General features: G+C 67.0%; 2 protein-coding genes across 9 annotated transcripts; both read left to right on the forward strand.

The window, feature by feature from the left end:
• The first annotated feature begins 13 nt into the window (after nt 1-13).
• TSPAN4 (tetraspanin 4) lies at nt 14-19,891 on the forward strand. 8 transcript variants are annotated; one of them, XM_033402601.2, is made up of 10 exons: nt 14-147; nt 4,770-4,865; nt 8,183-8,262; nt 15,753-15,944; nt 17,211-17,285; nt 17,761-17,967; nt 18,175-18,276; nt 18,374-18,505; nt 18,576-18,659; nt 19,409-19,891. In XM_033402601.2, the coding sequence occupies exons 3-10, from the start codon at nt 8,200-8,202 to the stop codon at nt 19,475-19,477; spliced, it is 924 nt and encodes a 307-aa protein (XP_033258492.1). In that variant the 5' UTR covers nt 14-147; nt 4,770-4,865; nt 8,183-8,199; the 3' UTR covers nt 19,478-19,891. The 8 variants fall into 8 exon arrangements, with proteins under 8 accessions (XP_033258492.1, XP_049569960.1, XP_049569963.1 ...); XM_049714003.1 differs by lacking the exon at nt 14-147 and adding an exon at nt 1,347-1,453; XM_049714002.1 differs by lacking the exon at nt 14-147 and adding an exon at nt 2,352-2,538.
• On the forward strand, nt 8,275-15,739 carry LOC125960237 (uncharacterized). The gene is made up of 2 exons (XM_049713998.1): nt 8,275-15,265; nt 15,344-15,739. Exon 1 carries the CDS (start codon nt 11,916-11,918, stop codon nt 12,960-12,962), a length of 1,047 nt encoding a protein of 348 aa, XP_049569955.1. The 5' UTR covers nt 8,275-11,915; the 3' UTR covers nt 12,963-15,265; nt 15,344-15,739.
• Nucleotides 19,892-20,506: the final 615 nt, after the last annotated feature.

The following is a 20,506-nucleotide window of genomic DNA, read 5'->3' on the forward strand; positions in this document are numbered from 1 at the left end:
CGGCAGGAGCAGGCGGCGCACCCCGCCTGCCACGTTGGTACATCCCGGCCTACGGCGTCCGGGCGGGGCCGTAAGGGCCCGGCGGCGGCGTTCGCGTTTCTCGTGTCCGCATGACTGACAGCTGCGCGACGAGCTGACTGCCCGCAGGTATAGCGCCCCCGGCGGGGATGCAGTCCGGGTCCCGCTGCCCGCGCGCCCGAGCCGGGCCCAAGCCCAAGCCGAGCCGGCGCAAATTTCAGGCCCCGAGCGCAGAGCACGAGCCGAGTCTCAGCAAAAAGTTGCGGGCCGGGCCGGGGCGCGGCGACCCCGCTGCGGGCGAGGAGAGCGGCTGACCGGCGGCCAGTGGGGACCAGGAAGGGGGGAGGGTCTCTCCACCTGAAGCCGCTGCCCGTGGACACCCGGGGGTCTTTGCGCTGAGTTTGGAGGACCCTCGGAGTCGCCGCCCAGCCCGATCGCCCGCACAGTAACGGTCCCGGCCCGGTAGTTGCCCGTATCCCTGATGGCGGGAGGGCACGGTGCGAGTGACCCGGCGGGTGGCGGGCTCAGCCGGCCGCTCCAACCCCCAGCGCCGCTTCGGTCCGCTTCGCCCCTGTCCCTCCTGCCTTTTTCCCGGGGGAGGGGCTGCGAGGGGGTGCGAGATGGGGCTGGCTGCACCCGTCCCAGGCCAGGCTCTGATGAGTCGGGCGCCTGCGATCTGGGAGCGTGGGGTCTCTGAGGAGCGGAGGGTGGTCAGGGGGTCGTCGTGGAAGTGGTGTCCTTTGAGCTGAGCCTTGACAAGGGATCCCGAGTGTGTGTGAGGGAGCAGGACAGATACCGGCAAAGGGGACCCATGGGCTGAGGCCTGGAGGCTGTACTTGTGGGACAGAGTAGGTGTCGGAGCTGGAGGTGATGGAGCAGGGGCCATGAAGGATTTAAAGGGAGGGGAGGCTGTGTCTCTGGAAATGGCCTGGGGTGAGCCCCCTGATCCTGTGGCTGTGTGCCGTGAGAAGCAGGGAAGTCTCCCTGGAGGAGGTGAGCTTTGGGCTGAGAAAGGTAGATGTGTCTCACAGTGGCCCCTGTAACTTAGGCACCTATGCAAAGTCTGGGCACATTTGCTGGTCTGGGGCGTCTGGATTTCTGGTTGGGGTGGGTGGGGCCTGACAGTCCTCTCAGGGTGGGTGACGGAGTCTGGATTTAGTTGAGGGGCAGGGAGATGGGGGTCCCCAGTGTCCTGGAGAGGTTGATCAGAGCTTCTGCCCGCCTGAAGTCTGGGCCCTGACAGCCTCCCCAGGGACGTTTGCCATCCCCCACCCTGCCACGTGCGGAGCCACGAGCAGAGGCCACCTCCCTGCCCAGTGCCCCCCCTTCCCAGGCTGACGGGACACATCCTGTCCCCGGCGGGGCAGGGGCCTTGAGTCACAGTGGCCTGGGGTTGGAGCCGGGCTCAGCTGTAGAGGCTGCCGCACCTGTGGAGGTGAGGGAAACAGGGGAGGGATCTGGGATGCCATCTGGGTAGCTCTTCGGTAACGGGAGCGGGTGTGGGCAGAAGGCTTCCTGGAGGAGGGGCCCATGGTCCGCCTCATCCTGCTCTGGCCCCAGAAGTTGTTTACTCCCAGAGACTGAGGGGCCCGAGAGCCAAGTTGACATTCCTGGAATTCTGAGAGCTGTGTGTAGATTGGGGGGAGTCTCCTCCCTCCAGCTCCCTGATTTCCCAGGAGAGGCCGTGGGGAGCAGTGTGGCTGCCTGTGTGCAGGTCCCCTACAGACATGTGCACAGAGGCCCCTTGGGGCACTTGACCCTCCGTCTCCACTCTGCCCTGGCTCAGGCCTGGCCAGGCTAGACCTGAGGACCAAGGGGAGCCTCAGAGGTCAGCCCTGCCCCCTGCTCAGCTGGCCCCCTCGTGTGTGTGTGTGTGGGGGGGGGGCAGGCTGGGGCGTAGGCCTGGCTCTCCTCAGGGTGGGCAGGGGCGGGAGGGTGCCCCGGGAGCCCAACACATAGGGTCAGGGGGAGCGGGGCCAGGCCTGCCTGCAGGGGCAGTGGGGTGTGAGCACAGATGTGGCCCAGACCTCTGGGAAGGGCCGGAGGTGGGGCAGGGAGAGTGAGGCGCTTGTTTTCCGAGAATGGGGTGTCCTGCCCCCAGGGGCGGCGGCACAGGGAGGGAGGGCTGTGCTTACATGTGGTTTGGAACCCAAGAGCCCTGTTTCCTGCTAGAGGAGGGTCACTTCAGGGCAGGCAGGGGACAAGGGGAAATCAGCGATTGAAGTTTTAGCTGCAGACAGCCTCTGGCCCTGAGTGTTGTCCTGGAAACAGGCTGGGAGTCAGCTGACCCTGGCCCCTGGTCCTGGATCACAGCCTCCGCTTCCCCATCTGTGAAGCGTGGGTGGAACCAGACACTGCCCAGCTGGAGGGTCCCCATACTGGCTGTGTGGGCCTGGGGGTCCCAGGCTCAGCCCGGAGCCCCGGCTGCCTTGGGTAGACTCGTGCTCACGCGGTGGGGTGAGCGGGGTGCTCGGACGCTTCCCCAGGGTCCGACGGGGTCACCCGCCTGCAGCATCTACGGTAACCCTCTGGGCCCCAGCCCCCGGGGTGGTATTCGAGAGTGGTGGTATTTGCAGGCATGCTTGAGGCTGAGCTGGCCCAGCCTAATGACCCTGTGGACAGGCCGGGCCCATGGCCTTTGGGAACGTGATCATGTGATTTTCTGCCAGCCTGGCCCCACATGGGGCTCCCCGAGGGCACCACTCAGGAGGGGGCGGGTGGGGTGTCAGCGCTGAGGTGGGGCACGTACACTGTGGGCACCGGAGAAGGGTGCTCCCGGGGCCTGGGGGCGGCGGGAGCAGCAGGCTGGCAGGGGAGGGCCCTGAGCTTGGGGTTGGCCTCGGTGGGCCCAGGGAAAGCCTGGGGCCCCTCCGCGGCCTCTTCCTCGGGGACCCCTCCCCTGGAGGGGGTGTCTCCCAGCCCCAGGGGCTGCAGCTTGGGTGGGGGGAGGCGGGAGGGGGTGCGGGCCTGGGTGGGCTCTGGGGCCTGCGGGGGTCGGAGTGGCAGCAGGAAGGCCGACACCGCGCGGCCTGTGCTGCCCGCTGGGGTGTGTGCTCCGGGCCGGGCCCTGCTGCCGTCCACCCCCGGCCTCCAAGGCCTCCGGGGCAAGCTCTGTTCTGGCGTTCGGGGAGGTCCTTCTCTGAGTTAGACCCTGGTCTGGCCAGGTAGGCACCCACGACCTCTGTGTGGCTCGCGCTCCCCCAGGTCCCTGCCTGCCCCCGCCCTGGGGCCCCGGGGAATTCAGAAGGCCCAGCCTAGGGCTAGACGGCTGCGGGAGGGTCTGTCACGGGCTTCTCATTCAGCCCGCATCCTGACTGCGGGCTGCACGAGCCATTCCGGGGGACGCAGGCATGTCGGAACCTGTGCTCAAAGGAAGCCCAGAGCAGGGTGTGGGGCAAGGAGGCTTCCTGGAGGAGGAGGCTGGGCCTGGGTGAGGGAGAGGGCCAGCCCGGTGCTGTCGGGCCCTGCACCCATACCCTGACCGCAGGCTTGTGGCTGGGCTGCCCAGGATGCGGCTGGGGGCCCCGGACTCATGGAGGGGCATTGTGGGGGCCGGGAGGCGGGGAGGTTATTCATGGAGGGTCCAGGGGTGCCTCTGGGGTGGGGGCCAGGAGGGGTGCTGGTGGAGCTGCCCAGTAGGGCCTGACACCCGGGTCTGGGCGTGCGGGGTGTGCAGACGCAGCCTCAGGCCTGGAGGGGTGGTGGGCTGCGATGCGTGGTCTTCTGCTTCTGCGCTGTGGCTATGGGCTTTGGGCCCCTCAGCTCCTGGGCAGGGGTTCATCAAAGAACACGGGAGGGGCGCGTCCCTCCCACTCATTGCCCTCGATGTGTCACTGGGCCTGAAACCCCTCCACGGACGCGTCTTCCCTGGGCACAGCGGTTGCTGGGGGGGGTGGTCCCGGGCCCTGGGCCCACGTGCCTCCTCGCCCCACCGTGGTGGGTGCTGTTCGTTCCCCTAAATGAAGGGACAGGTCTCACGTTGCCGGGGCCTCCATCCGCTCAGCGGCTTCATGTCTGCCCCAGGTGTGGGTTTGAGTGGACTGGCTGGCAGTGGGCTGCCCACGAGGGCATGGCTGTGACGGGGTGGGCATGTGCCAGTGTGGCTGTCCCCTCCTGCCCCTGGGCCGCTGGAAAGACACCTGATCCACCCCCAGGCTGCAAGGAGCCGCTGGTCTGAGGGGTGAGGTGTGATGGGCGGGGCGTGTGACCTTGCCCCCCCCCCCCCCCCCCCGCAATCCCTGGCTGGTAGGGGAGGACAGAATCCCCCTTCGAGCGCCAATGGCAGGTTCACGGCCCCATGTAAGTCATTGCCTGTTGGCTCCCTGGGCAGAGCGTAAGGCTGGTGGCTCATGGCATCTGTCTGCTGGGAACCCAGGAGGGCATGGGGTGCAGGGCACCTCAGAATGAGTGGACAATGCCGGCGGGTCTCAGGGCTCCAGGACCGCTGGGGGCTGGACGGCCCTCAGTCCGTGTGTGTGTCCCCAACTCTGAACATGTGTCTTCTCTGTGTGCATGTCCGCATGTGGGTACTCTCGTGTCTGCCAGGGCATCTCAGAAGGCTGAGTGACCAGAGGGTGGGGATGCAGTCCCCCGGTCTGGGCTGCTGGTTGGTGCTCTGGCCCCCTGAGTCTGAGTGCACCACCACCCAGCCCCCACTGCCCCTGCAGGGACCTGGTCCTGAGTGGAGAGCCCCACAGAGACTGGGAATGAGGTGCAGCACGGCCTCCATTCTGCCCGTCTTCCTTCCACAGAGCTCCGGCTTTGGCCTTGCTGACTGCTCACCTGCCGCCTGGCCAGCCTTCAGGGGCGCCGGGCACCGCCTACCTTCTTCCCTGCCGCAAACCCAGGTACGTCGCGGCCCGTGGGGCAGCGGGGGCAGCGCTGGGTGGCCTCCTGGTCTCCCCCACGCCTGGCCCAAGGGCCTTGCTGGCTGGATACTCTCCTGGTCCCGGGACAGACCGAGGCTGAGCCAGCCAGCTGTCACCCTCTCAGCATGTCTCACCGGGGTCCCCTTGCTGGAGGAATGGCTGGACTTTGAGGACAGGGTTCCTGGGGGCTGGGAAGCACCCCACTGGTGGCCTTGATGTGCTCACGTCCTCATTGCCATTGTCCCTGGCATCCTTGGTGGTTTTCTGGTTTAATCTCAGCTCAGACTCACAGGCTCACCTGGGGTGATGGGTGCAGGTTTTAGAAACAGAGGGCTCGGCAGGAGTTCTGGGGGCGTTGGCATGGTGTTGGCTGAGTGAGGCTGGGGAGAGGGCAGCCTGGGTGCTGGGCCCCATCGTGGGAACCCAGGCCACCCTTCCACCCCCGCCCTGAGCTGCAGTGTGATGAAGCGGAGGACGGGCAACGGGGGGAGGACCCCACCCTTGTCCTCAGAGGCCCTGCCTGTGACCAGGCTGGGGAGACAGACATGTCCTTCAGCCCTCGTCAGCTCTCCTGTGTCCAGTGTGCATACTGAGCGCAGGCCCTCTCGTGCGTTGCGACCCTCGGGGCCCTGAGTGTCCATCCCTGGCTTGGGTGCGTGGGGCTGCCTGAGCTGGGCCAAGGGAAAGATAGCAAGAGGCTGCTGGAGTTCCCCAGGATCTCCAGGGGTCACCGGCTGCCACTTGCTCTCTGGGCAGAGCTGCGGCCAGTGGTCTCTACGGGGCCCAGATGGGGGCCCTGCAAGGCTCACTTCTTCACTGGGCCCCTGGCGCGTGGGCACCGCTGTACCCCTTTCCAGGGGTCCAGACACGCCAAAGAATCCTTGGCGGAGGACAGGGTGCAGGGACTATGGGAAGCCCCAGGCTGGCTGGCATGTGGGCAGGGCGGGGATGCTGGGGCTCTCCTGTCCCCACTCCCTACCAGGGCCAGCTGGGCTCAGGGAGGACCTTGCAAGGACACCGCCCTGGGGGCTTGAGCTGCAGTTCTCCTCAGAGCCCGCCGGGGCAGCGCAGGACTGGTGCAGTGGTCCTCAGGGCCCTGCAGGGCTGCCAGACCTCACTGGGCCCCCAGCCCAGCAGACATCCCCCAGACATGCTACCTCGGGCACCTCTCACTCTCTCAGTCTGTCACTTTGTCACTGACGGGCCTCCCCCCCACCACCTTCCTCCTCCTTCTTATTCCCCGACTTCTTTTCCTCTCTTCTCCCATCTGAGTTCTGCTGACCTTGGGCGAGTCCTTCCCTCTTTGGACTTTAGTTTTTGGGACCATCCGATGGTGTGGACGCCACCAGTGGGCGGCCTCAGTGACTGGGAAGACCCAGTCCAGGGTGCAGGCTGCATCCAGGCCTGTGGCCACTCTCCCCCAAGCCTGGCTCCCCTGCTGAGCTGAGAGGCCCAGGGCAGATGGGGAGGAGGCATCTGGGCCCCATGCTGAGGTCCTCCCCACACGGCCCAGGGCCTCCACCAATGGGTGGGCTGTGGAGGCACAGCTGAGGGGAGTCTCCCCACCTCTGACTTCTAGGCTGCGCCTGGCGTGTGTCTGTCTAAACGGCAGCACGTGTGCACACCACACCGCCGGTGCAAGGGGCCTTGCAGCATCATGTGTCCCTGTCACCTGGCTTGTGTGGATGTGTCTGGGAGGGCCTGGTGCCAAATGAAGTTCAGGGCCTCTTGGTCAAAAATCACGGAGAGGGCTTCCCTGGTGGCGCAGTGGTTGAGGGTCCGCCTGCTGATGCAGGGGACGCAGGTTCGTGCCCCGGTCCGGGAGGATCCCACATGCCACGGAGCGGCTGGGCCCGTGAGCCATGGCCGCTGAGCCTGCACGTCCGGAGCCTGTGCTCCGCAACGGGAGAGGCCACGACAGTAAGAAGCTCCCGTACCACAAAAAAAAAAAAAAAAAAAAAATCATGGAGAATTTCAAGACAGTGGCAGCAGAGCGTCAAACCAGAGAAGGGTCCTGTGTGACATGTGTCACGGGCACATGTCACATGCCGGTGAGGCCGGGCCTGCTCCCTCCCCAGGGAGATGGGACCATGGCAGGACAGGGGGGCCTGCGTGAGCTCTGGGCCTGGAGTGGGCCGCCAGCCTTGCATGCGGCCTGTCTCTGGGTGCCCAGTGATGACTCCTGCACTCCTGTGTGTCCGGCCCCTCCCTTTAAGTCTGAAAACCTCCCTTCATGCCTTACAGAGTGACCTACCCTCTGGGCACCCAGGGTGCCCCAGAGCACCCTCCCCGCTTGTTCTCCCTCGCCCTGGCCCCTCTGAGGGGCTTGTCCTTCAAACCTCAACTCTGCTGCCTCTCCCAGGACCGCCCACCAGGTTGGATCCCCCAGGCTGACCCCTGTCCTATGTGAGCTGCGGGAGCTTTGGGGTCCCCGCGCAGCGCTCGCTCAGCCCAGGGTGGGCCGCTGGAGAGTGTGCACCCCCGGTGGGTTCCAGCTGCGTTCCCCGCGCTACTTCGATCTGGGCCAGGGGCCCGGGCCGGAGATGCCGCTAGTCGCCACCAGACAGCAACTGGGTCACCCCTTATTTGTATAGCGCTTTGCGTTTCGCTTGCGGTCGGAGGCCTCAGAGCCCGGCCGGCATTGGGGTCCCGGCGCGCTGCGGCTCCTGGGCAAGGCCCGGCCCGTCGCACCCAGGACTGAGAGCTGCTTGGACGCCCGCCCCCAGTTCCCTACCGCGCTTCCCGGGCCGGACGGGGAAGGGGAGGGAGCGAGGGACGCAGGCGCGGGCCGAGGGCCGAGGGCGGCGCGGGGGCACCGTCCCGGGGCTGCGATTGGCCGGCGCGGGGCGGAGCGGTCGGATCTGAGGGGCGGGGCGGCGAGGCGTGGAGGGGGTCCGCGCGGGGGCGGGGCCTTCGAGGATTGGCAGGCGGGCGGGCGGGCGAACGCGGGGCGGGGCCGGGGCCGGGGCCGGGGCCGGGGCTGCGGCGGGCCGGCCGGTGTCCCGGGCCCGCCGCGGGTCCGAGCGGAGCGGCGCGCCCGGTGCCACCGCGGGCCGGGGCGCGGAGCGTGGGGCGGCCCCGGCGGCTCCGCGCGATGCGCCGCTCGAGCACGGACGAGTCCACGTACCGGCGCAGCCCGTCGCCGCCGGGCAAGGAGCCGGGCTTCGCGCGCGGCGGCCCCTTCTTTGGCCTACACGCCAACCCTGGCCCCAAGGCGGCCCAGGCGCGCTACACGTCGCCCAAGGGCAGCAAGTACGTGGTCTTCTACTTGGACCTGTCCTTCATCTTCCTCCTAGAGCTGAAGCGCTGCAGCATGGCGCGCGGCTGCCTGCAGGGCGTCAAGTACCTCATGTTCGCCTTCAACCTGCTCTTCTGGGTGAGTGGCGGCGGGGCCCCGGGGTCGCTGCTCGCGCTGGAATGGGGGGGGGACACCCGCGACGCGGACTGGGGGGTGTGCCTGGGGTCGCCGGGGGCCAGGGCTGGACCGGCCCCTGGGGAGGGTTTCCGGTGCCGCTGGGGTCCGCCGGGCCTCTGCCCTGTGGGCGGCCGCCCCGCGTCCTCTCCCCTCTCTGTCTCTTCCTGAGACCGGCCGTGTCCCGCACCTGCCGCAGGTCGGCGTGGGGCCCTGCGCCTGGCCTCTACCGGGTGTGAGCTCCTGTCCGTGCGCTGAGCCGCTGGTGCCTTCCTCTCCCGCCCCTTCCCTTCCTCTTCGTGGGCGCAGACCATGTCCTTTCTGCACTCGCCTCCCCTGCAGACCGGCCTTCCTGGCTCCAGGGACCGCAGTTGGGGAGGGGCTGGGCGGGGGGTAGGGGAGACGGTCCCCAGCCTCCCGAAGCAGGGAAGGGAGAGGGTGTATGTGGGTGAACCCTCCGGCTGGACCAGACCCTGGGCGGGATGAGGAGTCGGCGGGAGACCAGGGCTTTCATAACTTTCGCTGAGGTGGGTTGGGTTTGCTCAGAGGAGGTGCCTGTGTCCAGGGTAGAGGTATTGGTGCTACAGGGTGGCCCCCGTCCCTCCAAACCGGAGGACACAGTTGCCACCCAGACCCAAAGGGCAGGGAGGGTGTTGGGCTCGGGCTGTGGCAGGTGTCACACCTGAGCAACTAGAGCATGCCTGGCCAGGCCTGGGCCCCACTGGCTGGGTTGGGGGAGGGTTGGTGGAGAGCTGATGCCAAGGTCACTTTCTGCTCCCACCCTTCTGCCACAACTGGGAATGAGGGGGCGTGGCTTTCTCTCCTGCCTGGGCTCTGGACCCCAGAAGGAAGCTGTCAATTGTAAGCTCATTTGCATGAGGTCCAGTTAAGGAGAAATGCTCAGAAACCGGGCCGCATTTCTGCACATCCCTTCTCTCCTGGACTCTGGCCTGGGAAGTGGGAGGGTTGCTGGGACGGGTGGCCAGCCTGGGGGGCTCCTGCCCCAGTTGGCCCCTCCCGAGGCAGTCACCCGAAGAGTTGTTCTCTGCAAGGGGCTCCTGGGAGGGGCAAGGCCCGGGCCCAGAGCGGAGGAGCCCCCCGAGAGGCCAGGAGCCAGCAGCAGAGGTGGGTACAGCTGGAGCTGTGTCCAGGCATGTGCAGAGGTGACTGTTTTCTCTTGGCGGGGGACATTGACCAGATGCAGTGGGCACAAGCGTAGTGAGCAGTGAGCTGCTGGCAGGGTCAGTGTGCCTTAGGCAGTGTGACCAGAGCTGGCAGCCGTAGGTATGATGGTGGTGAGCAGTGAGGGTGGTGGACTGACTGGGGGATGGGCAGTGGGTGTGGGGGATGGTCCCAGGTGGTGGGCAGGACCTGCTTCTCCCCTTCCTTCACCTCCCCAGTGACCCGGGTACCTGTTTGCCCGGTAAACGAGAGGGGGCCCCTCGAGGGGGCCTGTGCTCTGAGAGCAGCCCACCCTTATGGGCCCCCAGGCCGAACTGTATCTGCCCTGTGAACCCTGAAGGAGCCTCCGTACCAGCTGCAGGGCGGACACACTCCACTGATTCCTGCCGTGGATGACGTCCTCATCGCAGGAAAGAACAATTCAGGAACCCCCTGGGATCCCCTCCTGGGCTAGAAAATCCAGTTCCCTTTTATTATCCAATTACACTCCCCAGCCAAGCAAACTGGGCCCCTGCCAGTGTGCTGTCTTGGTCTCTCCACACCCCACCTTTGTGCCCAGAGGGGTTCGAGGCCTGGGGGTCAGAGAGGGGGCCCATGGGAAACACGCCGAGGCCGGGGTGGTGAGCATGGTCGGGGGGCTGGCGGGACATCCATCCCCCGGGCCCTGTGCAGCTGTCAACTAGGCCCTTGCTGCTAGAGCACCCCTTCCCCCAGAGCCTGGCTCGTTTGCTGTCTGGGGGTGCAGAGTCCCCGCAGGAGGGGTAGGTTTCCCGCCCCCCCCATTTCCCACTTGGGAGGAACTGAGGGGAAGTGGGAGTGAGGATTCCAGCCCATGGACCTGCTTGGAGGTCAAGATGCAGTGACCTCCCCGTGGCTTCCTCCTGCCCCCCAGCCCGTGCTGGGCACCCCTTTCCTTCAGGAGTCACCTCAGAGCCCCCATTGTCCATAGGCAGATCCCCCGCAAGGCCCTGTCACTCACACCTGGCCCCATTGGGCACCTGCACGCCTGGCAGGTCTCTCTTCCCAGGCGTAAGCTCGTGTCCTCCGGCAACGCCAGCCCGCCCCTCCCCCTCCGTCCCCAGTGCGGGGCAGCGCCCCCGGCTGAGGATGGGGGAGGGGCGGGCTCTGAAGTTAGTTGACTCTGTGTGCCCTGTTTGCGGGGTTTTCCCTGGGGGCTTCTGGATGGGGACTGGAAGGGCAGGGTTGAGGCCTCCAGCCTCAGGTACCACTGGCGCTGGAAAGCATCACCCATCTGTACTGGGGTGGATCTGCCTGGTCCTGCGTGGCCTGTGGGTCATTGGCCCATCTCGGGAGAGGAAACACTCCTGCCTGTTGTCACCAGGGACTGCAGCTCGGGTGCCCTGAGACAGGGAGCCAAGAAGGTGCCGGCGGGCAGCAGGGGGCGCCCAGGGGAGGAGAGGCCCCCGTGCCAACTGACCCCCAGACCTCCACCTGCCCTCCTGCGGCATCCAGGCCCTCACAGCGCAGGGACAGCTCCACTGGGGACACAGCTGCCCTCCTGCAGGCGTGCACAGGTGGTGGGCAGCTTAGGGCCAGGGTCCTTGAGTCAGGGGTGTCTCCTGGTGAGTAGGGCTGTGTGCGGCCCCTGGGGCGCTCTCCCTCCCCCTCTCCAGCTCTGGGTGGGTGCTCAGGGCTCCCCTAGGGGCAGTTTCTGTGGCCCCAGGGGCGGTCTTGTTGGTCTGGGGGCGGTCCTGGGCAGAGGCAGCGCTGGCTCTGAAAGGGGAAGGTGCTTCTGGGCCCCCCTGGCCGGGGGGCCGCACCCAAGCCTCAGCCGTGCAGCCCAGCCCGCACCTGCCCAGCTGAGGGCCCGGCTCCCTGCTTCCCTGGCAGGCGCGCCTCCTGGTCTTGCATCTGGGCCCCTCCCTGCTCCGCCTCCCCCTGCAGTGTGGCCAGGGTCTGTCTGTGTGGCTGGGCTGGGGGTTGAGCCCTGCCTGCCGCCCAGGCTTCTGGGCAAGTCCTGCCCTCCTGGAGTCCTCAGTTTCCCCAGCAGCACCACAGGGGTCCTTGGTTTTCCCCTTTGATGAGCTACAGACCGAGGCCTGGTCTGCTGTCGCTGGCCTCTGGGCAAGACGCCGAGACCGGTGGAAGATGCTGGCAAAGGGCTGTGCAGGGCTGTGGGAACACCTCCCCCAGCCCCGCCGCAGTCGGGGAAACAGGCACGTGCAGGGTGCCCTGCCGGAGGTCCTGGCGCAGGCCGGGGGCCTGCAGACCTCAGACCCCGTGACTCCTCTTGGCCCCAGCCTTCTGGAGGTGCTGAGGGCATCTGTGTGTCTGGCTCCGGTTTCTTCCTGCAACAGGCTGGGGCAGGGCAGTGGGGGTCCTGCTGCCTGGGGACCCCGAGCCGGGGTGGGTGGGCAGCCCGAAGCGGGGGTCCTTGGCCGTCCTGGTCAGGTCAGGGGTCAGTATGCCACAAGATGTCGGTCCCGCGTGAGCATCCCTTTCTGAACCGTCCCGCTCCCATTAGGGAGTGGGTGGCAGCAGGTGGTCGGGGGCTCTGGGAGTTCTGTCTGGGGCAGAGAGGTGTGGCCTCAGCCACTAAGCGGGGCCGGGGGCAGGGGAGAGGCCTGGGGGCCCGGTCGCACCTCGCCATCGTAGGCCCTGCCCCCTGTCTGCTCCCCGGCTGCCCGCTCCTCCTCCTTGGACACCAGCCTCAGGGGGTCCCCGGTCAGTGGGGCCACCTACCTGATGGGCTGGAGCCTGGGGGGATGTGGGGCTTGCTGGAGCTTAAGGAAACTGATTACAGTCGTTGCATAGATGTCAGTGGGCAGCTTGAGGAGATGTCACCGGGGGAACGGCACCCAGCCAGGATGGTCCCCGAGCCCTTGCATTCAGTCCCCCCAGCCCCGGCCTTGGGCCCTTGCAGACGTCACTTCTGGCACAGGGGATACATTTTGCCATTCTTGAACTTCGTAGAGATGTGTTCTCCCCGTCTCCTGTGGCTGTTCTTGGCTGGGAGGGGCGTGTCACCCCACCATGCCCGGCCCCCACCCCAAGATTGTGCAGGCTGCCGGGGGAGGGGCTTCTGGACACAGGCTTGGCCCCTGTGGGCACCCAGCCCTCCACCCCGTTCCAAGGACCTGGCCAGCTGCCCGGCCATCTGCCACCCTGAGCCATGTGGCTGGAGGGGCAGCAGTGGAGGGCCGGCTGGTACCCTCCCCACATGGGCCTCACCAAGTGGCCCCACCTGTCAAGACCTAGGCCAGCCCCCAGAATGTGTGGACAAGAAGAGAGACAGCAGGAAGTGGGGCGGACATGCCAGGCAATGGGCTGGGTTCCGGTGGGGACAGGTGGGCAGGGTGTGCGCCCCAGGTGTGTGCGAGGGAGACAGGGAGGCCCCGGTGACCGCAGGGCTGGGACGGGGGACCCCGGTGGGCCGGCTGGGCTCGTCTCCCAGGCTGTCGTGGGCTTGGGGTCTGCTCCTGGGCCCCGCCTGGGCCTCTGTCTGGCCCAGGCAGCGATGAGTGGGGCTGGGGATGTGCAGCGTGGGACACGGGGAGGGTGGGGGTGGCCCCACTGCTGACGTCCTGGCCACCGTGTCCTGGGAGGGACCTGGAGTGCCCAGCCTTCCCAGGACTTCAGCCCCACTTGTCCTGAGTTGGATGTCCTGTCTGGGTCCAACAGGGCCCATCTTCTCCTGTACTTGGAGGCTGTAATCTTCCTGCCAAAATGTTTTAAAAGCTGCCTACGCAGATTTCAAAATTACAGGTAGTTTTATTAGCCACGCGCATGCGTCCCGTGAGTGCTGGGCTTCTGGTGACTGTGATGTGCTGGAACAAGGGGCGCCTGGGGCTTCGGGGCAGCGCGTCGGTGACGTGTGTGCGTGTTTGGGTGAAACTGTGTGATGGTGAGGGACGTGGGCTGTGTGTCCGCGTCACAGTGCGTGTGACGGCAGCACCTGGGTGACAGCCGGCGGGTGTCTCTCCTGCCACCTCGGAGCTGGAGGTGAGGATGCTTTGTGGAGTCTTAATTGAAGAAATCTTGTTTCCACCAAGGCTGGGGGCAGCGCCCAGCCCCTCCAGGATACCCCCGACCCGGACGCCCCCCCCCCCACCGCCTCCACAGTGACTTTGCCGTGGTATCCTCCCCGTGCCCTTCCACGCGTCCCCACGGGGCCAGGGAGCTCGGAGGGGCTCATTTTCCTGCTGACTGGAGCCATCCGCGCTGCCCTTGAAGGCAGAGCCAGCTGGGCAGCCCTTTGGTTTTAAATAACAATTCTCCTCTCTGCTCAGAGGCAGCCCCACCCACCCCACTGGGGCCCTGGCCTGGGGGCTCAGCCCGGAGACGTAACCCTCCCAGAGGGGGCGCTGCTGGGCTCTGCAGGGGACGGACGTGTGTGGGCTGGGCGAGGGCCCAGGACAGCCTGGCCGGTCGCTGTTTCCTGCAGCCAGAGTGGCCCGACTTCAGCTCCCTCCAAGGGGAGGCTGCCCCCACGCTCGCCCTCCCTGGCCTCTGCCCCAGGGTCCCTCCCCTGCCCCAGTCCCGGCCAGAGGCCAGGGGAGCCCTCTGCCTGCGCAGGTCTGCAAGGGCCCCGCTGGCTGCTCCCAGCTCAGCCTTCCCCCCCCGGCGTCCTTGGAGAGCTCCCCGTTCCTCACCTGCAGGTCGGGTGGGAGGGTTGAGGGAGCCAGCACGTGTCCCAACCTCTCTGTGTCCCATCACGGCACCCCCTGGGCAGGTGTGGGTGCCCAGAGGCGCTGGTGGCCAGCCTTGCTCCCTCATGGTGGCCTTGCCAGCGGTCAGCACCGTGGACAGCTCTGCCCCCGCACCGCTGGCCGGGGCCTGCCACACGGGGGTCATCCCCATCCCACAGGTGGGGGCACACACATCTCCGTACAGCCAGCAGACCCCACCATACCTGGGGCTGTGCCCCAGCCCAGCTCTGCGGTAAGGCTGGATCCTCTGGGCCGTCACCCGCTGCCAGTGCCCCCAGCCCGGCTGCTGGCCCCACCCCCCACCCCCGGGCACACGCCCGGAGCTGCAGCCCCCACCCCGCCCCGAGGAGGGCTCAGATGGGATGCGGGCCAGGGCACGAGAGCCCTGTCCTGTCTGGGATGCTTAGTGCTGCCACCCAGGCCCCACCCTCAGCCAGGAGCGTTCAGAGTGGGTGGTTTATAATTTTTAGACAGAAGCTCTTGTTTTTGGTGGAAGGTGCAAAGGGGGATGGGGTGGGGGTCAGAGAGGAGCCCTGTGTTTGCCCTAAGCTGACCAGACCCCCACTGGGGCTCTCCTGGCCTGCTTAGCCAGCTCCGGGCGAGGCCCAGAGGGACCTTAGACGCCAGCGGGAGGCCTGGGCCAGAGCCCCGGGCGCGCCCACCCCTCGGGGACCCCGCGGCTGCTGCTGCTGTTGGGCTGGGAGCTGCACCACCGCCCCCCGCCCCATAATTGCGGTCTCTTGCTGGCCCGGCTTCACGCACGGTGTGTGCTCCCCGGTGCGTTAGTGAGAGCGGAGCAGCGTCCCCCATCCCCACCCCTGTAGCCAGGGCTGCCTGCTGGTGGGGGTGGGGTGAGTGAGTACACGAGGGGAGGCCCACGGGGAGGCGGAAGCCTCCTCAAGCAGGGGTCTCAGGGCCCATCCGGCCTGAGTCTGGGGTGGGGGGTCCCTGCCAGGGTCAAGGCCAGATGTCGAGGAGGCTTCTGGGCCCGGGGGGTGCGGGGCCCCATGTGATGCCCAGTTTTGAGTGGGGCAGGGCCCCCAGGGCTGCCAGCCCGTAGGCATCAGTCCCCAGGTGGTCTCCCAAAGCCCAGGATGCTGTAGGTCCAGGGGTTGGTCAGCCATGTGTGGGGGCCGCCTGCCCGCGGCCCAGCCTGGACACGTGCTCCCGTTTCATCTGGAGACGACCCAGAGGCTCAAGAGTCCCGGGGTCTGGAGCCATAGCGCCCTCGGCACCCTGCTGGCTCGCCCCTGCACCCCCCCCCCCCAGGCCAAGAGCCGTCCCCGCATTCATCACCGCCTGCCCTTCTCTGCCTCTTCCTCCTGTCTCAATCGATTTTTGTAATAAAGAGCAATTATGGAGTTCAATAAAAGCTCCAGTGGTCGAGGGGAGGGGGCCAGGGAGCGGGCCGGCAGGAGCTCCAGGGACTGCACCTCCTAGGGAAGAGCTGGGGCCGAGGGTGTGTGTGGGGGATCCAGCCCCCATAACAGGACGAGACTGGGAGGTCAGCAAGGCAGCGAGGGTGCCCGGGCTCGCCCACAGGGATCTGGTGGGCTGCTCACCTCCTGCCCCCCTGTCCCTTTCGCCCTGTCCTGGGCCCAGCTGGGAGGCTGCGGCATCCTCGGCGTCGGCATCTGGCTGGCGGCCACGCAGGGGAACTTCGCCACCCTGTCCTCCTCCTTCCCGTCCCTGTCAGCCGCCAACCTGCTTATTGTCACCGGCACCTTTGTGATGGCCATCGGCTTTGTGGGCTGCATCGGGGCCATCAAGGAGAACAAATGCCTTCTGCTCACTGTGAGTCCGGGGGGAGGGGCATGCCGGGCGGGCCGCGGTGGGGGGGTGGTGGTGCTCGGGGGAGGCCTCCCCTGAGGGACACAGACACAGACACACACGTGTGCCGGGCAGGGCCCCTCTAGCCGATACTGGGCCTGTTTCCTCCAAGACCCCCTCTCCCACGACTCCCTCTCCAGCTCCTGTCCAGCCCTCTTGGCCCCCCAGGACCCTCAGCTTTGGAGATGGATTTAGAAGCGGGAATGTTAATCACAGATAATGGAGGAAAATGATCCCTGGGCCGGGCTCCCTACCTATCAGTGTGACCAGCACAGAGGCCTCTGGCTGCCACCCAGGTCCTAAATCACCTGCTTCAAATGGGGCTTTCGTCACGGGTGGGGCCTCCAGAGGGTCTCAGAGGGCACGTCCCCCATCTGTGCAGCTTCCGCAAGTGTCCAGCACGTGCCAGATGTTCCCGTCGGGGCTTGCACCCCTCGGAGCAGCGGGTAGGGTGTGGCTTCGGCCCCTTGGATGAAGGAGGAAGCTGGGGCACGGGTGGGGCCCCGACCCTGGCCTTTCCCACGGGGTGACTTGGAGTTCGGAGGCTGGTGCCTGCTGGGGCAGCGTGGGCCCAGGTTGAGGGGGGACAAGATCGGGCACCCCAGGAGAGGACCGGGCCCGCTCCCCTGGCCCTGTCCCTTCTCCCCACTCTGTCCAGGGGCCCCATGGGGCCAGTGGGGCTTCAAAGAGCGGTGTGCCCCACTTACCCTGGCTTCTGGCGTGCCCCCCGCCCTCCTTTCTGGGGGAGCGATGTGGCGGGAAAGGAGGTGCCGGCAGGCTCCACTGCTCAGCCTGGTTGTGGCGTCAGGGCTGTGCCTCTGTGGGTGCCCGAGTGGAGTCTGCCACTCTGTGAGCTGTCTGAGCAGTCAGGGGTCATGGCTCCTCCAGCTTGGTCCTCCCTGAGTGGGCACTGCCCCCCCCCCCCCGGCTGCCCTTGGGGACGTGACCTGGGGGCTGGGGGGGTCACTGCAGTTGGACCCACTCCCTGGATGGGGCCTCCCGGGGCGTCCCTCCACCCGGCTGCCCATCACAAGGACACAGGCGCGGGCCACACACACGTGCTTAAAGGTCGAGCGAGAGACGACGGCCCCTGGGATGGAGACGGGAGGGTTCCGAGAGAGGTGGCACAGCGGCCAGGGGCCTGGCAGTCCCCAGGCTGCAGACCTGGCTGGGGGCGCCTGTCGCAGGTTGGGGGCTGGCCCGCTGAGGCTGTGGCCTCCCCACCCTCAGTTCTTCGTGCTGCTGCTGCTGGTGTTCCTGCTGGAGGCCTCCCTCGCCATCCTCTTCTTCGCCTACACCGACAAGGTACGGCTGCCTCCGCTTCGGGTGTGGGTGTGGGTGTTCCCCCCTCCCCCCCCCAGCGAGGCCCAGGCGCCGTGGGCAGCGAGGAGGCAGGAGGGGCCGAGAACCCACGCCAGGGACGCCCAGCTCTGCGTGGACAGACACTGGGAGCCGGGCCGTGGGTTTGCTTCTAACTGCAGCCCCAGGAGGCCGGGCCTGGAGGCTCCAGAAAGGTGTCTGAGCTCCCAGGAGGCCCGGGCTGGGTCCCCCGCTGTCTCAGCTGCGTGTCAGTTGGAGAGGAAAAAGCTCCCATCCCCCACTCCCCTTCAGTTGCTCACTTACACAAGTGAGGGCTCATTTACGTGTGTTTTATCCTCTGGGTTATACTCCAAGACAGTTATTTTTTTGCTCATCCGGTTTGGCTTTGGCGGCTGGAGCTCTGTCGGCTCCCGCGTCCCTTACGTGCCTCTCAGAGCACCTCCCTCCTTTCTGGTGCTAGAAGACGCTCCAGGCCCATCTTGGGGGTTCCCCGCCCCAGCCCTGGAATCGGCCATTTCTCCAGGGAGCCTGGTTCCTTTATTGGAGAACGAATGCTCTTAGGAACCAAGATCCAGGCCCTCTCGGCTGGCAGCACGGAGCCGTGTGGGTTGTAACCGGTGTGCGCAGACACAGCCCCGAGGGTCTCTGTGCCCGTCCGTCTCCATCTGTACGTTAACTAACGTGTCTGACTTGGATCCCGTGCTCGGCACCACGGGAGGCCCAGGGAGACCTTGGGGCAAAGGCCAGAGCCTGGTGGCACTTCTGGGAGGAGGTGACCGCAGGGAGGGGGACAAAAGGCACAGGGGGCCGGGGCGGGCCGGGGTCGGGACGAGGCAGGTGGAGCTGGCCACAGGGTGGCCCTGCTGTCCTGCAGATCGACAGGTATGCACAGCGGGACCTGAAAAAGGGCCTACACCTGTATGGCACCCCGGGTAACGTGGGCCTCACCAACGCCTGGAGCATCATCCAGACAGACGTGAGTCGGGGCGTGGCCGGGCGTGTAGGCGGGGGGCGTGGCCGGGGCAGGGGCGTGTCCCCCTCCGGCGCACAGTCCCTGCTCACCTCTCCCACAGTTCCGCTGCTGCGGGGTCTCCAACTACACTGACTGGTTCGAGGTCTACAACGCCACGCGCGTGCCGGACTCCTGCTGCCTGGAGTTCAGCGAGAGCTGCGGGTTGCACGCGCCCGGCACCTGGTGGAAGGCGGTGAGCCTGGCCCCGGGACTGGGGGTGGAGGGCCAGCCTCGCGCCCCCGTGACGCCTGCTCTTCCCGCAGCCGTGTTACGAGACGGTGAAGGTGTGGCTCCAGGAGAACCTGCTGGCCGTGGGCGTCTTCGGGCTGTGCACAGCACTGGTTCAGGTGCGCGGGGACCCGCCCCGGCCCGGGCCCCGGTCCCCCAGCATGTGTGTGAAGGCCCTGAGCCCAGGGAACAAAGCAGCAGACGAGTGTGGGTCCCCAGGCAGAGGTGGGGCTCACAGGGGGATAGTCAGGGACGATGTCCACGGGGAGGTGACCTTGGACGCCTCAGAGGACAGGCTGCCCCAGACTCCTGAGCAGAGGGCCCTGCCGTCTCCGCGTGGACGGAAGCACAGACTGGACGCCTCTACTAAGGGCCCACGTGCCAGCCCCATTCCTGCAGGCCCTACCCAGTGGCCGTGGTGGGTGGTGGTCACAGGACTGCCCAGTGCAGAGTGAAGTGGGCAGCCCAGGCCCTGGTGTGAAGTCCAGCCAGCCCGCCTCTGCTCCCCAACCCCCATGCAAGACCCGAGTGCCAGGACCCTGGGGGAGCTCCTGTTTGTGGGGTGCAGACAGGGGTCCCAGACAGACACTCCCTAAGGGGTGAGGGGCAGAGGGCAGCTGCGGGGGCCCTAGCCTGGAACCCGTAGGCCCTGAGACCACCAGCGGAGCCCAGGGTGGCCAAGCCCAACCCAAAGGGAAGGCGGGTCTGGGGCTGAGCCCAAGGGGCCCGTGGGGGGCAGGCTCTACCCGAGGCTTCCCCAGGGAAGGGGGCTCCAGGCCACCTGGGAAGCTGTGGTTTGGGGTTGGGGTGCCTGCCGCGGGCTGTCGTCCCTGGAGCAGCCCTGCCCAGCCCCCGCCTCTCCCCACAGATTTTGGGCCTGACCTTTGCCATGACGATGTACTGCCAGGTGGTGAAGGCTGACACCTACTGTGCGTAGGCTGCCAGCTGCCCGCCACCCCTGCTTTGCTGCCGAAGGATGTCGCCCCTGGGGAGATGACCGTGTCCCCACCTGCGTCTCCCGCTACAGGACCTCTCACCAGCCCAGGCATGGGGGCGGGAGGACCGGGCAGCCAGAGCCCCCAAGGCTGCCAGCCAGGCCTGTGAGCGCCGCCGCGCGGCCGGGGCTGCAGTCGGGAGGGGCTTCTGATGCTTCTTACACCCAGGTACCCTCCAGAGCAGTGTGCTCCCCCGCAGCCCTGTGCAGGGCGGGGGGCTGGGGTGGGAGGTGGGGGACTGACCACTGGTCCTGGTGCTCGAGGCGGGTCTGCAGCCCCGTCCACCCACATTCCACAGCGGGGCCGCGGCCGGCTCTGCGTGCGTCTTAATAAAGTGTGTGGGCAGCAGCCCCCGAGCCGTGTCTCTCACTGCCCTGACCCCGGGGGGGCCACACCAGGCAGGCCCTGTGTGACCGTGGATCCTCTGGCCACCGATACCGGCCTGGTGCCCGGAGTGGGGCTCCGGGATGTGCGTGGGCCCAGCAGGGGGAGCTCCCTGGCCAGGCAGACGGTGGCCCCTGCGCCCGCAGAGGATGGCAAGAGAACCTCAGTGAGGCTGGCTCCAAGCCGTGGCAGAGAACAGCCCTGAGCCTCACTGACCCACCCACGGCCCGTGCTGCGGACACCCCTCTCCCAGCGTGGGGGGGCCCCCATCCAGCCTCAGGGCCTCCCCCTCCCCCAGGGGTGTCCTCCCAAAATGGAGCTCAGCTCCATCTTTCCTGTTCTCTTTCTATTCCTGTTTCGTTCCTGGGAACTTTGTCCCTTAAGTATCACTCACGGATTTTGCAAGTAAGTAGGCTGTTGGCAGTGAAGCAGTTGTCACAAGGCCCAGGATCAGAGAAACGGTCAAACTGTGTCAAACCACCTCAAAGGTGGGGCGGGGCTTCCTGAGGACAGAACTGACGGGGAGTGAGGAGGGTGGTGGGTCTGGGGGTCCAGGCTGGGGGGTGGTCCCCTCCCAAGGGCCTCAC

The sequence above is a fragment of the Orcinus orca genome, chromosome 8, assembly GCF_937001465.1.
Source record: "Orcinus orca chromosome 8, mOrcOrc1.1, whole genome shotgun sequence".
Taxonomy (NCBI): Eukaryota; Metazoa; Chordata; class Mammalia; order Artiodactyla; family Delphinidae; genus Orcinus; species Orcinus orca.